Source organism: Anopheles aquasalis, chromosome 3, assembly GCF_943734665.1.
Source record: "Anopheles aquasalis chromosome 3, idAnoAquaMG_Q_19, whole genome shotgun sequence".
NCBI lineage: Eukaryota > Metazoa > Arthropoda > Insecta > Diptera > Culicidae > Anopheles > Anopheles aquasalis.
The window spans coordinates 58,996,049-59,009,263 of record NC_064878.1 but is presented as its reverse complement, the minus strand read 5'-3'; the positions used below and the strand labels follow the sequence as shown (position 1 = coordinate 59,009,263).

The following is a 13,215-nucleotide window of genomic DNA, read 5'->3' as shown; positions in this document are numbered from 1 at the left end:
CAAAATTCAATAAAAGTTTTCTTCAAGTAGTGAAAATGTGATACCAATTTTTATATGAAGATCGCACAGACTGATATTGACCGCATCCATCCGAAAACCGACCGATAACTAATATCATGACGGCAACAGGAATTGCAGCATTAATGCGCCGTTTCGTTTGGGGCTTTGCTTGCAAAAGCCTGCAAAATAAAGATAAAAGGCTTTACAAATATGGTTAAGAATGGTTTAAATATCTAATCATCACCCTAGACCAAAAGGATAATCTAGTCATTGACCGTGGCATAAGTTATTAATTCACTCTTTCGAGGGATTTTCCACCAAACCGGTTTTTTTTACACTTGAGCCGGTCGTATGTCGTTTTGGGAGCAATCGAATCGTAATCAAACAAAGACAAAAACCTAGGTGGAATATATATCGGAATCATTCTTGGTTCAATGTTTGTAATCAGTTCTGAACGTTCGGTGACCACAAATCCGATGAGGCCCGTGTTTCCTCAAGAGGCACGTTATATAGCGTCAGAATTAATCAATCAGAGGTTAGAGAAGTGAAGCGAGAAAAAGAAATGATGATGCACTTCTCAGGACAAAGATAATGATTATGATTATGAAGAGCAACAGAAAACACTGTGCACTTGCCCTGATTAGAATGCTGTATTGAGCTTCTGAATGGATTATTTGGTAACTAACTTGAAAATTGTCAATTGATTTGTAGAATTTCGGATCAAAACTAAGCCTTGCCGGCTCGTTATGTACACCAGAAGATACTAAACCACCAAACTCTGTATAGTGCTGATTGAAATATTTATTGAACAACTGAAAAGCGGATATGAAAGAAGGGAAGGGCTACTGGCGTGGTGCAAAACGAATTCCTCCGGCCACTGGACATCTCTCGGCTTAGCGTCTCACACCATCAACCGGCGCCAGCGCCATTTACCAGGCGTTCCAACGGTTGGCAACAGCTCCCTGCCATCCGGCAGCAGCACCGGCCACACCGGCACGCCCAGCACCATAGTTGTTCCATCCAGCGGCACCAGCACCAGCGCCCCAACGGTTCCACGGATCAGCACCACCCCAACGGTTGGCCGGATCTAGCAAGAGAAAGAGAGAAGATTTAGCAAGAAGCTCACTCAACAGATCACTGGGCATCTCATTACGGTTGTTGTATCCGGCACGGTTCCAGCTGTTCGCATTCCAAGCACCGGCTCCCGGATGGTTCCAGGCATTCGGATGGTTCCAGGCGTTCGGATCCCGGTTCCAGGTGTTCTGGCCACTCCAGCCAGCCTGTTGGGGCCAGGCCGATTCCGCCTGGTCCAGCCCATCACGGCCCTGCTGGCCCTGCTGCTGCTGGCCGGGCTTATTGTCCGCCGGAGCGGCACACACGGCGGCCACAAACACTGCTCCGATCAACACAAACTTGAACATTTTTCCCCGGTGGTTGGCGACGGTGACTTTAATTTGAACCTTTGCGAATGCGGTTGTGGGAGGGTGTGAATTGCGATCACTTGCTGCACGGTTACTGTTTGGTAGCTCGTTAGTAGAGAACTGCTCGTTCGATACTGGATGCTGATGGAGCTAATTGGTCAGCCTTATATAGTAGTAGAAGAAGAGTAGCGAACGACCACTATCCGACGGGGGTAGTAGCCACCACCGGCAACCTGGCAGGCCACAGTTGGCGAAGCGCAAAGTGCAGTCACATCTCGCACGCGGCACGCAAAATAGTAGTCAAACCGTGGGGGAAGTGAATGAAATATTCAATGTCGCGGTTCAGAGGGAGGAGAACTATATTCTAATATCGAATGGACGGAGCCCCCGGGGCTCGCCTGATCACCGCGCGTAAGTAGCACGACGACGATGGCGACGAGGGGCGAGCCTTTCGGAAAAGGTTAAAGTAAGTCTGGCGAGTGGCCAGATGCAACAGCCAGTGGCCCCAGCCAGCGTGGCATATGGGGACGCGCGCGCTCGCGCTCGCGCCCGCGCTCAATGTTAATTGTGGGAGATAATTTAAACTAATGCTTCGGTTTATTTGCTTTATGGCTCTCAATCGCAGTTGGGTAGGTAGCCAACAGGCGGATTGACTTTTCGCACCGCTGTCGTGGCCCATTTATCATTGCACGAGGCTGGAGTCGATTAATAGTTCGCCAAATAATTATCCTCCTTGATGATATCGCCCATCCGTTAGGAGGGTTTAAGCACGGTACTAATACCTCCTCCTCCTCCTCCTCCTCCTCCTCCTCATCGATCATGGTTCTCCAAGGGAGCGCAGCTATCGGTGAGCTTGTTGCCCGTTAGTAGTTAGTGCACATTGTAGCATGGCGTACGATCGTCTGCTCCTGCGCTCATCCTGTCTGCCGAAATGATTGATGATGAGCGACGGCCTTGCCGGCGGGGCGGAGTATTATTATTTGTAGCGACATCCATTTATTTATTTACAGCAACGACTGTAAAGATGCTCCTCCATCGCTTCTATTCGTGTGGGAATGTGATATTAAAGTGAGTTCGATGCGATGCGATGGATACTAGTTGGAAAATTGCATTTTGTACTAAAAGTACATCATATTTGTGCGCATGTTGTGATATGTTTTGCGATGCTTATGACATGAAGCGCCTTAGCTGGTGGCCGATATCATGGAAAGAGTAAACGTGTGGTTTAGATGCGCCCTCCGGTAAAATGTTAACGATGACGCGCCGTTTGGATTTAAGCAAATGCCATGTGCCACTCGCAGCCATTCCTGGTGCAGTCTGTGGCTCTTCGTGGCAGGCTGCAATTCACGCATATGCCTCCTGGCCAACGGTTGACCCGGTTGCTTTCCCAGGGTAACCAGCATCACATTGAACTCCTTTCGCTCGGTGTATTATAATTAGCGGTAGATCGAATGCGAGTTTAGCCCCCGCACCGCGCGTCGTACAGATGAAAAATGTGACGCTTTATTACGTGTCGCGACGTTTGTTGGACAGTTCCGGAATGCAAAAGGCAAAGCTCATATGCACAACAACGAGCACTAATCGTTTGATTATCGTCTGGCGCTCCCGCACCACGGTGCCCGCTGCTGCCTTTGGGTCAATAATGGAAAGCAATCCGATCAAAAATATGAACCATCTCTGACATTTTCCGTTTCGAGAATAGTACGATAGGCGGTAATTAATGGATGCGCTGCTCGCTTAGTGATTATAGGCTCAGAATAGTCATAGATCGGAAGAATGGTTCGTGCCCTTTTCGTGGGTTCGCAGGTGACGCACTCGCGGCAATCGTCAGCAGGGATTAAACGCGCTTCCGAAGGTTGATGTGGCTGACATCATTCGCGGTGCTCGCTGCGGGGTTCTCCAACGTCCTGCTATAACCGACCCCTCTTCCGCCACTCCACTGTCGTGATGATCCTCTTACTTTGATCCATTTTATGGCCTGCTGATGAGATGCACACACTTTTCCAACGCGCACTTTTCCATACCGCACTTGTGGGGAAAGGCGCTTCCGGTTGGTCCCGGATTTTCGGGACGACTCGCCAATAACTGCGCTCCTGTTCCGGGGAGCTATTCATACACGACGCTCAGCTGATCCTTATCCTCGGCTTATTAGCTGTCCTTGCTGGCTTGCCGTTCCGCCATCCAGCCCTAGAACCCATTCAAATGAAACGAATGGCGTTACCCCTCTCACCTGTCCGCATCTTTACTTTACAGAAAAACCACTATTTTCACGATTTTCACTCGATTTCCGTGTTTGTTTTCAAAAACGATTTGACAGTCGGCTACTATCGGCTTTGTTCTCCAGGTTTTCTGGGAATGGCTGTTGTTTACTGCTTCCAACAGGAAAAGGGTAAAAAAACATTCCATTTCCCACAGAATTTTCTGATTTTCCGAGAACGCCGACGACGATTAACGGCTACGGTTACGATTCAAAAATCAATCCTGTTTCCTGCCATTTCCGCTAGGGGCGCTTGAAATTCCGCGTTTTCAAATTTCGTCCATCTCGGCAAATAAAAACAAATCAAATCAAAACAAACAACATGATACAACATGGTACAACACCTCCGTCCGTAAGATACCAACTAAAAAAAAAAACATGGTACAACATGGTACGACATGGTACAACATGGTACTACTTGGTACATGGTAGAACTGACAGCTCGCGAAAAAACAAAACAAACTTCCGTCACGCACTTCTGGCCGCTAGGTGGCGCGCGAATCGTCAAAATGCCAATTTTTTATCTCGCTCTGCCCGAGAGAGTGAGAGAGAAATCGGCTCCTCCCCTTGCACCACCCAGACAGGAACCAAAACACACTTTCCGTAAAAGCAAGTTTCTGTTCGATTTAAACCTTTTTCGTGCGTGGTAAGAGCGACTTGGAGTCGCTTTCCACCTTCCGCCGTCGTTTTACGTTGGAAAAGTAAGCCCGGAAAGTGCATGCCGCGGAAAACGGTAACGGGAAAAGAGAAAAACGCAACCGAATCCGGAATCGAAAACCGTCCGAAAAGGATCGGCCCAAATCCTTTTCCAAGCTCCGGGAACCAGCTCCGGGGTGCCGCGGCGATCCGGGCAAAGTGTTATTTACAGTTTCGTTGTGCTTACTCGCACGTTAGTCAGTGGAATCGTCGTGGAACCGCAGTTGGCCAATTCCGCTCTCGATCTGGTGGGACCCGGGACCGATCCGGCGGTGCTCGGTGGAACATAAACGCCCCAGCATTTCGAGGTTATGCTCGTTCGCCTTCCGGGTCTTCCGTCTCTCGTTCGGGTTTTTTTTTTTTTGGGAGTGACCTCCACGGAGTGATTTTCTCGAAAAAAGGTTCACAAAGTTGCTCTTCCTGATCGTGCGGGAGTGCGGGGGTGCCGAGTTTATGTGTGCCTGTGTTTGTGGATGCTGGCCATCCGTCTTCGCGTCGTGGGCCTTCAAATCGCTGGTTATTTCGCACATTTTCTTTCGTCTTTCTTCAACCAGCCGTGCCGTGAGCCGAGAGTGCCATAAAAAGCGCAAACCATGTCGATCGCTGATCTTCATTCCCCCTGCCCTCCACCCACCCCCCCCCCCCTCGCTCTCTGCGTCTCGTCGTCGATCGCGCGGTCTGAAAATATTCGAGCCAAGGTTTTCGTGCGTGCGTGCGTGCGATCGTGGTGCCACCGTGAGTCCGTGTATTTGCGTCAAAAACGGCCAGCCTGCGTGTGCCAACGTCCTCGATCGTCATCATCATCATCATCATCCCGATCGTCGTCCCGAGTCCAAGGATGTGGCGGTGTTCTAAACAACGACGGTGCGCGCCGTGTGCATGATGATCAGTCCGCACCGGAGAACTGGGTCACCGCAGCCGGGAGTGCTCCACCGTTTTTCTTTTTCTTTTTTTTTACTTCTCCATTTTGTCCACTCAGCAGTGGCGGGCAGGAGGAGGTGTGTACAGCGCGATGTTTAAATTTTATCCGCGTACACCCTTGGAGAAGGTTTATTTTTTCAAGCCGCCTAAAGGCCAAACTCCGAGACACTCTCTCCGCTGTCTGTCTCGCTCTCGGTATGTTACGTGGTGCTGTCCGCGGTCGCGGTCAATCCGTGGACCCGGAGTTTTTGGCGAAAGGATCCCTCAAAACCCACAACAATCGCCCGTAGTAGGCCCTCGATTGATTGTTTCCCTTTCTCTCTGCAGCAGCAGCAGCAGCAGCATCGTCATCAGCATCGCAGCAATCATTGGCAACGGCGAGAGGTGGTGGTGGAGACCCTTTCCATAAGGTCCACATCACCGGTGTGCCAAGGTGTGCTGCTGGTGCCTGCTTCTGCCGTTGAGCGCTCGTACGCTGTGGTCAAGTGCTAGAGAGAGATCCACGCGTGGGTGTGTCGCGGTGTCCGCGGTGTCCTTGCCGGTCACCGTGCTCCGTAGGCGTGTAGACGCAGAGTGCGTGAACCCGCCACACGCGGTACAGCTCGCACTGGCCGGCCATTCGATTGCTGCTGCTGCTGCTGCTGCTGCTGGTCGGCCTCCCAGCGCCAAAAGCAAACAACCCTCGCCGTCGCCCTCGTCCAGTGCGCATCGTACCCGTCTGTGGGCCGATTATCCGGTCTGGGGCGTCAGGAAACTGGAAACTGGTCGCCGTAGCGGTGGCTGCGTCTTTTTTTTCTGCCCCGTCTTCTTCAATTCGCGCGTACTGATTGCGTTTGCTCAAGGGGCGTGAGGGAAGAGAGGGGAAATGGGAGCAAAATCGATGCCACAAGTGCCGACGACTCCAACTCCAAATAGGCGATGATGTATGTGGTGCGTTGCTCTGCCTGATAGAGCGCACAGCAGCAGGCTGATACGGCGGGGGCTGCCCGGCAAACCGGAGAAAGAGCGAGCGAAAGATTGCCGGCCTCCTCTGATGGATGATGCAGTGTTGCTTGAACGCAAAACGCACTGCGGACAGAGAGAGAGAGAGAGAGGCGCAAGAAGCGCAACCACCGGAGAAACTGGGTGTGAATAGTTGATTGGCAAACCACTTTCGCGTGGCACCGTCGGCCAATTTCCTTCGCTTCCGGTGGCCGGCCGTCCGGCCGGTTGGCTGGCTCTGTGTATGCGTTGTTGATAGCGGAATCGGTCTGGCATCCGTCACATAGCACGCTGGCACCGTGCAGCGGCACCGATTCGATCGATCGATCCGCAGCACCAGCCAGACCAGGGGAACCGCAGAGGAAACAGCAGCACCCGAAAAGCCACCCTATACCCCTTTCTTCACGCGTTTCCTTGCCACGCGAAAACAAAGCAATTACGGTCGGTGAGTCGGAGTCCATTTTTGGAATTGGCAAGATGCGAGCGAGATGTGAATGGTTGGTTGTGTAGCGGGCGCGTTGTGCTCCCTGGCGGACGACCGACGTGCCATGTTGCTAAGGTTTTTGCAAACGCGCGGTACAGCGCGCTGCGCTCATGGACACTTCGTGAGCAACAATCTACTGCTCTCCGTCCGTCCGTCCGTCCGTCGTTGTTGGCCGCCCGGCAATCGTGCAAACTGGAGGCAGCAGGCTCTGGTGTCTCGATGACGACGACGACGGCGACTAGTCGAGGAGGAGAGTGATGATGATGATATCATCGCGCATCCGGTTTTTGCTTTTTTTTCCCCGACGCCCCGGGTACAATCTACTCGATATGCGCCGTTCGTTCGTTTCGTTCCGAAAGAACGTGGACCGTCCTACTGGCCAGCCAATGATCAAGAGCCGCCAGGAAGATGATCGCGACGCGTCAACATCGCCATAGAGTTGTTCTCGTCGGATTCACACCCCCCTTTGTCGTCTGTGGCGACCACCATTCATTCCATGCAAATGCAGCCATAGGAGCCGACGAGCGGATGTTGTAGCGAATGTACGACCAGGAATGTGTGTCCGTTGGAGAGAGAGAGAGAGAGGATCGGTGAGGATCGGTGCTGGTGGCATTCGCATTCCTGCCGAAATGTCTCTCGCCTCTCGAAGGTCAAATCATGGTTGATGTCAGAGATCACGCAGCAGAAGCTGCTGCAGATGTTGCTGGGGACCGACCATCGGTGTGCGCGCTTATGATGGTGGCGCGTCTGCTGAGATGAGTCAAACAACGATTACGGCGACGATTGGCGTCGTCGTCGTCGTATTGCTTTGAAGATCGCACACACCAAACGACGTCATTCACGTCGCGGAGCAGCAACACGAACCAAACACATATTCCATCCATTATATATCCACTGAATGTGTGCTGTTCGCGGCCAAAAACCAGCGAAGGACAAGTGTCGTCGACTAAAAGTGAGCCAAGAAGCCAAGGGGATCGTCTTACTGGTCCTGTCGTCTGTCTTCCAACCCATCGTTCAACTTTGCCGTGGTTGCCGTGTGGCCAATTGCTTGTATCATAAAACAACAACGAGGACGGGGCGACAGTTTGACCTGGTTGCCTCGAATGGTGGAACGGTTTCGAGCGTGAAAGTGAAAACACACGAGTGTATTGGCTGACTCGTAGAGTGGCCTCGGAGCGGCCGCAGCCACGGTGACGTGTCCGATCAATCGTTATCACACACTGCTGCCGATAAATCCACCTTCCATTGTCGCGGGACCGTCGCGGATTGCGTGTGGACTAATGAGACGCACCGGGCAACACCCGTTCCCTCCCAGTCCGTTTGTCACGGTAGTTGAACTTACTTCTCTTCAAAAAATCAACTATTCTTCTCGTTGTAGCAGCCAGCGAGCCCACAGCAGCGATAGCAAAGTGTGATAAGCACACCGGTGTTTTGAGGTCTGCTCGGAATGGAGTAATTAAAAATACATAAATCCCCTCCACGGCCCATCATCACACCGCGAGGGGATGCACAACGACGATATGACGAAGGCTCATCAGCTGAAACCCGTGGCTCGGGTGCTGTGGCCCCGTTGCCAGCAAGGGTTGTGGTCACCCAGTTTCAATCGCTTGCTTTTCTGTTTGTTTGCAGAAATTGGTGATAAACCACCGCGCGCCACCGTACCGTGCGATAGCGGGACCAGCGGGTGGATGGCCACGGCCGGACGGTGAAGTTGAGTGGCAGCAAGTGTCGGCAGAGTCGCGCGCACGCCCCTGTGATGGTCATATTTATGGTGCAACACGCTTTACACGCTCGTTATGCCGCTACGCACCGAAACGACAGAAAGAGAATTGTGGTCGGTCGGTTGGTCGGTCGGAAGTCGATGAGTTGAGACCGCTGGGATGATCTCCTCCAATCGTGCCCAACCCATCGTGCCGTAACAATGGGGTGGGTGCCGTAATGGCGTGAAATATGAGTCGTTTGTGAATCGCGCGGACTTGAGCGAATTTGGAATCAGCAAGAGGGAGTGTTTCCAGTGGCTGCTCCGCTGAGGGGGTTGGTGTGGGATATATGCTGTTTGAACAAACATATTATTTAAAACAAAAACACACGCGCGCGCCATAATCGTCAACTTTCTCTTGTACCAACACCCGTTGGTGATAAGGGAACACATCAAATCGTGGTGTGTGGTGGTTGATCTCTGCGGCCGCCAGGACAGGATGCACAGCAGGCTACGGGCTATCGTTGAGTAGAATCCCCTTTTGGTTATCGTGGGCTCCTTCGATGCTTTGGTGCAATCACCGGTAACTTGGATCGGGCCCTATCTTTGATTACGCTGACGAAACGAAGACGGTCGTGACGGGCGGTCCGTAATGCGCCCAATCTGGTTCCGGTCGCCGTTATCGAGGGCCCCTAGCACACGAGAGAACCTAGCGGGCGTGTAGGATATGTGATAAGCCAACGGAACGGGCGCTGACTCAACAAAATCCCAACTGGAACACGCCGACTCCCCGCGTACACACATTTCGGTAGTCACATAGCTCTTTCGGCGCGATAATGGTTGCTATCGCACCAAAAAAGGGCATGCGAGAGTGGTCTCGAGTGCACTAGCTTCGATGGGCAACCGAAAGGGATCGCGTTAACGCATTGCGCTGCACTTGCTCTCTGTTCACAGGATTAGATGTAAAGAAGTGACGTGATCGTGCTCCTGTCTGTCTGCCTTTCCCCCCACCCCGGTTGTGTGACGTTTAGTGATCTATCTTTAGTGCTAGATGACGTGTTGTGTCTGCTAGAGAATCCGCGCGGTTTTTCGCTAAAGTTTTGTGTTTGTGAGTTTCACGAGAGGTGCAAAGGAATTGTGAAAAGTGACGTGTACAATCTGTAGCCTCTCAACCGAGCACCCCGCTATCAACGCAACGCCACGGTCCGCAAGAGCAGCATTTTTCGGCACCCAAAACAGGGCAGCAGGGCAGTAGCAACAGTGGCACAGGGAGGGCAAGATGTCGTTTCGTGTGGTAAGAAGCTCCAAGTTCCGGCACGTGTACGGGCAGGCGCTTAAGCGCGAGCAGTGCTACGACAACATCCGCGTCTCGAAGAGCAGCTGGGACTCGACGTTCTGTGCCGTTAACCCGAAGTTCCTGGCCATCATCGTCGAGTCGGCCGGTGGCGGTGCCTTCATCGTATTACCTCACAACAAGGTAGGTCGTCCCGGGGGTGGGCAGCGCATAAGGTTGATCGGTTGGACCGTGTGCGATGTGCGTGCGGTGGGGTGGGCACGCGACAGGGAGCGCGACTAGGCAACGAACAGTGCGTACCGTTGCGGAAATCCATCCGTGGTTAACGATGTGGTGGCCACCAGCAAGTCCGCACCAGACCGCACTACAGCTCGGTGCTTCGGATCGGAGAGTTTTCGGTCGCGTACGGTCGATCATGGCTGGCCGGCCGGCCGGCCGAGTGCACCCGAAATAGAACTTACGCCGGTGCTAAAATTAGAACATTCCTGCTGAATTTAAACGGCGATTCACGAGAGAGAGAGAGAGAGAGAGAGCCCCCCCCAAAAGACTCGCACACCACCGGCGTCAACGGCGCGACGCAGCCGCCGATCCCTTGTACGAGGCAGAGACACAGGGGTCGTGTCTCTTGTTGGTTTTGTGCGCCGGTGGCGATCCCCTTAAAGATTTGCACCTTCAGCGGTGCTTCGTTGAGACGACGACGCACGACGCGCTCTCGCAACGCGTCGCGAGGCAGACGAACATGTTGGATGTTGAGGAAGGGCAGGCCGTGACTCATCCCTCATTCGTGCTGCTTCTTCACCGCGTTTTGCGCACAGCAGCGCGTTTTCCTTTGGTGCTCCTCCTGTGCAATCGTGTCGTTGGCGATGCGTCGCGCTTAGGGCGCTTGCGCCACGACGAATCCACGGTGACGATGATCCGCACACACGGTTTTCCACACGGTTTTCCCTTTAAGGACACACGCCGGCTGCGCCCCTTTGTACGCGATCGTGCGGCGATCTCTGGGCAACGGGGTGGGGCCGATCTTATTCAATCACCATTCGCGCCACGTACCACGTTTCGGTTCGTGCTTTTTCCTACATGTTCTCTGCCGCTGCTACCGTTTGCCGTGCGTCGTGTGGGTTCTAAACAATCGATGCAAATAATTCACTTTCTGTAGCAGAATATTAATGTAAGATTTATCTACCTTGTTCTGCTCTTGTGTATGTAAAATGTGTAACTGAGAAAATCGCCACTCGTCTCAAATCGCTACTGATTTTACTTAACATGCAAATTATCACATGAATGTACACAATGGAATACTTATATTGGCCCCAGGGACTTCAAATTTGTTCGAATATAATAGAAAGACACTGTTATTAGCGACATGGATTTATTTGAGCTGAAATATGCAAGAAATATATTTATACTCATTGTCACAGCATACTTTGCACCTAGCATGCTATGATTCTAGGCAGTCCAGTTTTTGTTGGTGACTTTGGTCGCTTAGCAATTGATTGAACGAGTTATGCTGCATTCTCTTTGTCTCATTTATGTAAAGATAGTGAACTGAGCAAAAACGCTTTATCAGCTTCTCGAGCAAAGGAATGCCGTCATCTTAAGTGCTCCGGTTAACGACCCCAAACATTTTCGAAGCACACTATCAAACTGTTCATTGCCCATTCACCCATTAAAAGGATCACCATCCGAGCTAGAGTTTGTCGAAAAACGAAGAATTAATTTTAGTAAAATCAGAATCATGAATCAGACCATTTCTTGCATCCATCTTTTTTGTTAAATAGTTTTTCGTCATTTTGGCTTGTCTCATACGGCAATGCGTTGCGATTGGCTGTTTACTTTTAACCGCAATAAAAAGCAATAGTTGCACATTACCAGTGTAATAGTGCCGGTACCAGTTGGCTTTGGAGTGCAATTAGTTTAGTAAGGTAAGTTGGGACGGCGCATGGCAATTTAACTTTGCACAACCATTTTACACCCCACCTCCTACCCCTTATTGGCAAATAAATATCCTTCCAATGGTGCTTTAAATCGTCATAAAATTGAATGTGTACCGCACTCGATTGAACGCGGGGTCCGCGTCTCGTCTCATCATCTCTCTCTCTCGGGACCGTCTGTGTCGTAATGTTGAAGTTTGCCATTCACCGGTTGCCCCTCAGGCCGGTTCGGGGCACCATCAACACCACCTGCCGCTTGAAAAACGGGGGAAATTTGTAGTAATTAGAACTGAATCTTCTCAGGTGCTATGATGGTTGCGATCCAAAAGGTCAACAACGTGAACCACACCACCGGCTGATTGCTTTTCCCCCCGTCCTAAATGTTCTCGATCGTGCGCGGTGATCGTGCGTGCGTGCGTTCGGTTAATCCATCGATCGCGAATGAACGCATTTGTGGCAGACCGACCGTGTGTGCGGACTGGCAATAGTTCAAATGTTTCGAATATTTCGTCCTTCATTCCTTTGCGCTACATGAGAGAGAGAGGAAGGGAGAGGGGAGTGAGAAGAGATGCCTTGGTGGTGCAAAATGTGCAAATGCACGCGTGATGCTCTGCTTCGGGTGTCGTTCTACTTCGCATTGCCACCCATTCCCTTGGTCCCAAAGTCGTTCAGTAGAGCGCGCGTGCAAACCATTGAGCGAGGAAAAGCAGGCCCTGGCTGGGGTTGTGGGGAGAGAGGGAAGCCGAGGTTTTTCCAAACATCATCCCCAAAGATGGTGCCCGGTGTTGTTGGTGTGTTTTATTTGGTTTTAGTAGCCTGAAGGTGCAATAATATTCTATATTCGCACGATCGCTCGCGCGCACACACACCACACGCGATCCTCTCGGTGAAGGAATTTCCCTAATAAGGATCGAGCCGTTTGCCACTTGCTGCTGCTGCTGCTACTGCATCCCAGAGAAAGGAAGCGATCGGCGGCTGGTGGTGGTGGTGGTGGTGCTGCTGCTGCTGCTGGTGCTGGCCCCATTTCCCATACCGGACTGATCTGCGTCTTATTTTTGCTGCCAAACAAGACATGGCGTGGGCGGATGGGTGGCAGTAGGAAAGGTGTTGATCATCATTCGCTCTTGGAGCTATTTTCGATGTGCTTGCTGCTGTTTGCCCTTCTGCTGTTGGCGCTGCCGCTGCCACCATAACCGCTGCTCTGATGGAATCATCATCATCATCAGCACCACCACCACGGGCGTCATGGACGAATCCCTTGCTGAAGGCCGGCTACGAAGAAAGGGTAGTTATCAAGGAAGAAGGAGGTCGGGGCCACTAACCGCGTGTGCAGGATGGGGTTTGTGTTGAAAACTGTTTTCCGTCGCCGCGCACACGCCGAGAAGTGTGTGGTGCTTAGGAAAAATAAACATATGCCCCCCTTCCCATCGCCCCCGTGGGGTTAACCATTGCCAGCGGTTGCCTTATATGTCGATACAGCCGGCCACACCGGAAGAAGGCACGATCCATCAGTACCACGTGGTCTGTGCGA

General features: G+C 51.9%; 2 protein-coding genes across 6 annotated transcripts in view; one reads left to right on the top strand and one right to left on the bottom strand.

Moving 5' to 3' along the window:
- Positions 1 to 781: 781 nt before the first annotated feature.
- Positions 782 to 1,572, bottom strand: LOC126575172 (bifunctional endo-1,4-beta-xylanase XylA-like). The gene is made up of 2 exons (XM_050235737.1): positions 1,154 to 1,572; positions 782 to 1,087 (listed from the first exon to the last, which is right to left on the bottom strand). The coding sequence occupies exons 1-2, from the start codon at positions 1,419 to 1,421 to the stop codon at positions 930 to 932; spliced, it is 426 nt and encodes a 141-aa protein (XP_050091694.1). The 5' UTR covers positions 1,422 to 1,572; the 3' UTR covers positions 782 to 929.
- Positions 1,573 to 4,266: 2,694 nt separating this feature from the next.
- The window catches only part of LOC126574271 (coronin-6), a 13,643-nt gene continuing 4,694 nt past the window's right edge, over positions 4,267 to 13,215 (top strand). For 2 of the 5 annotated variants that reach the window (XR_007608215.1, XM_050234352.1), the window contains exons 1-2: positions 4,281 to 4,411; positions 9,414 to 9,936. Coding sequence is in view for 4 of the 5 variants with exons in the window: in XM_050234352.1 (XP_050090309.1) it covers positions 9,739 to 9,936 (198 nt within the window). In the remaining variant the exon portion in view is untranslated. Of the gene's footprint in view, positions 4,412 to 4,456; positions 4,683 to 9,413; positions 9,937 to 13,215 lie in introns of those variants that run through there. The other 3 variants (XM_050234353.1, XM_050234355.1, XM_050234354.1) reach the window with 3 other exon arrangements.

Coding starts and splice junctions, on each gene's coding strand:
- LOC126575172 (XM_050235737.1), bottom strand. CDS start 1,421: ATGTTCAAGTTTGTGTTGATCGGAGCAGTGTTTGTGGCCGCCGTGTGT. Junction 1,088..1,153: donor CCGTGCCGGATACAACAACC/GTAATGAGATGC, acceptor TTCTCTTGCTAG/ATCCGGCCAACCGTTGGGGT.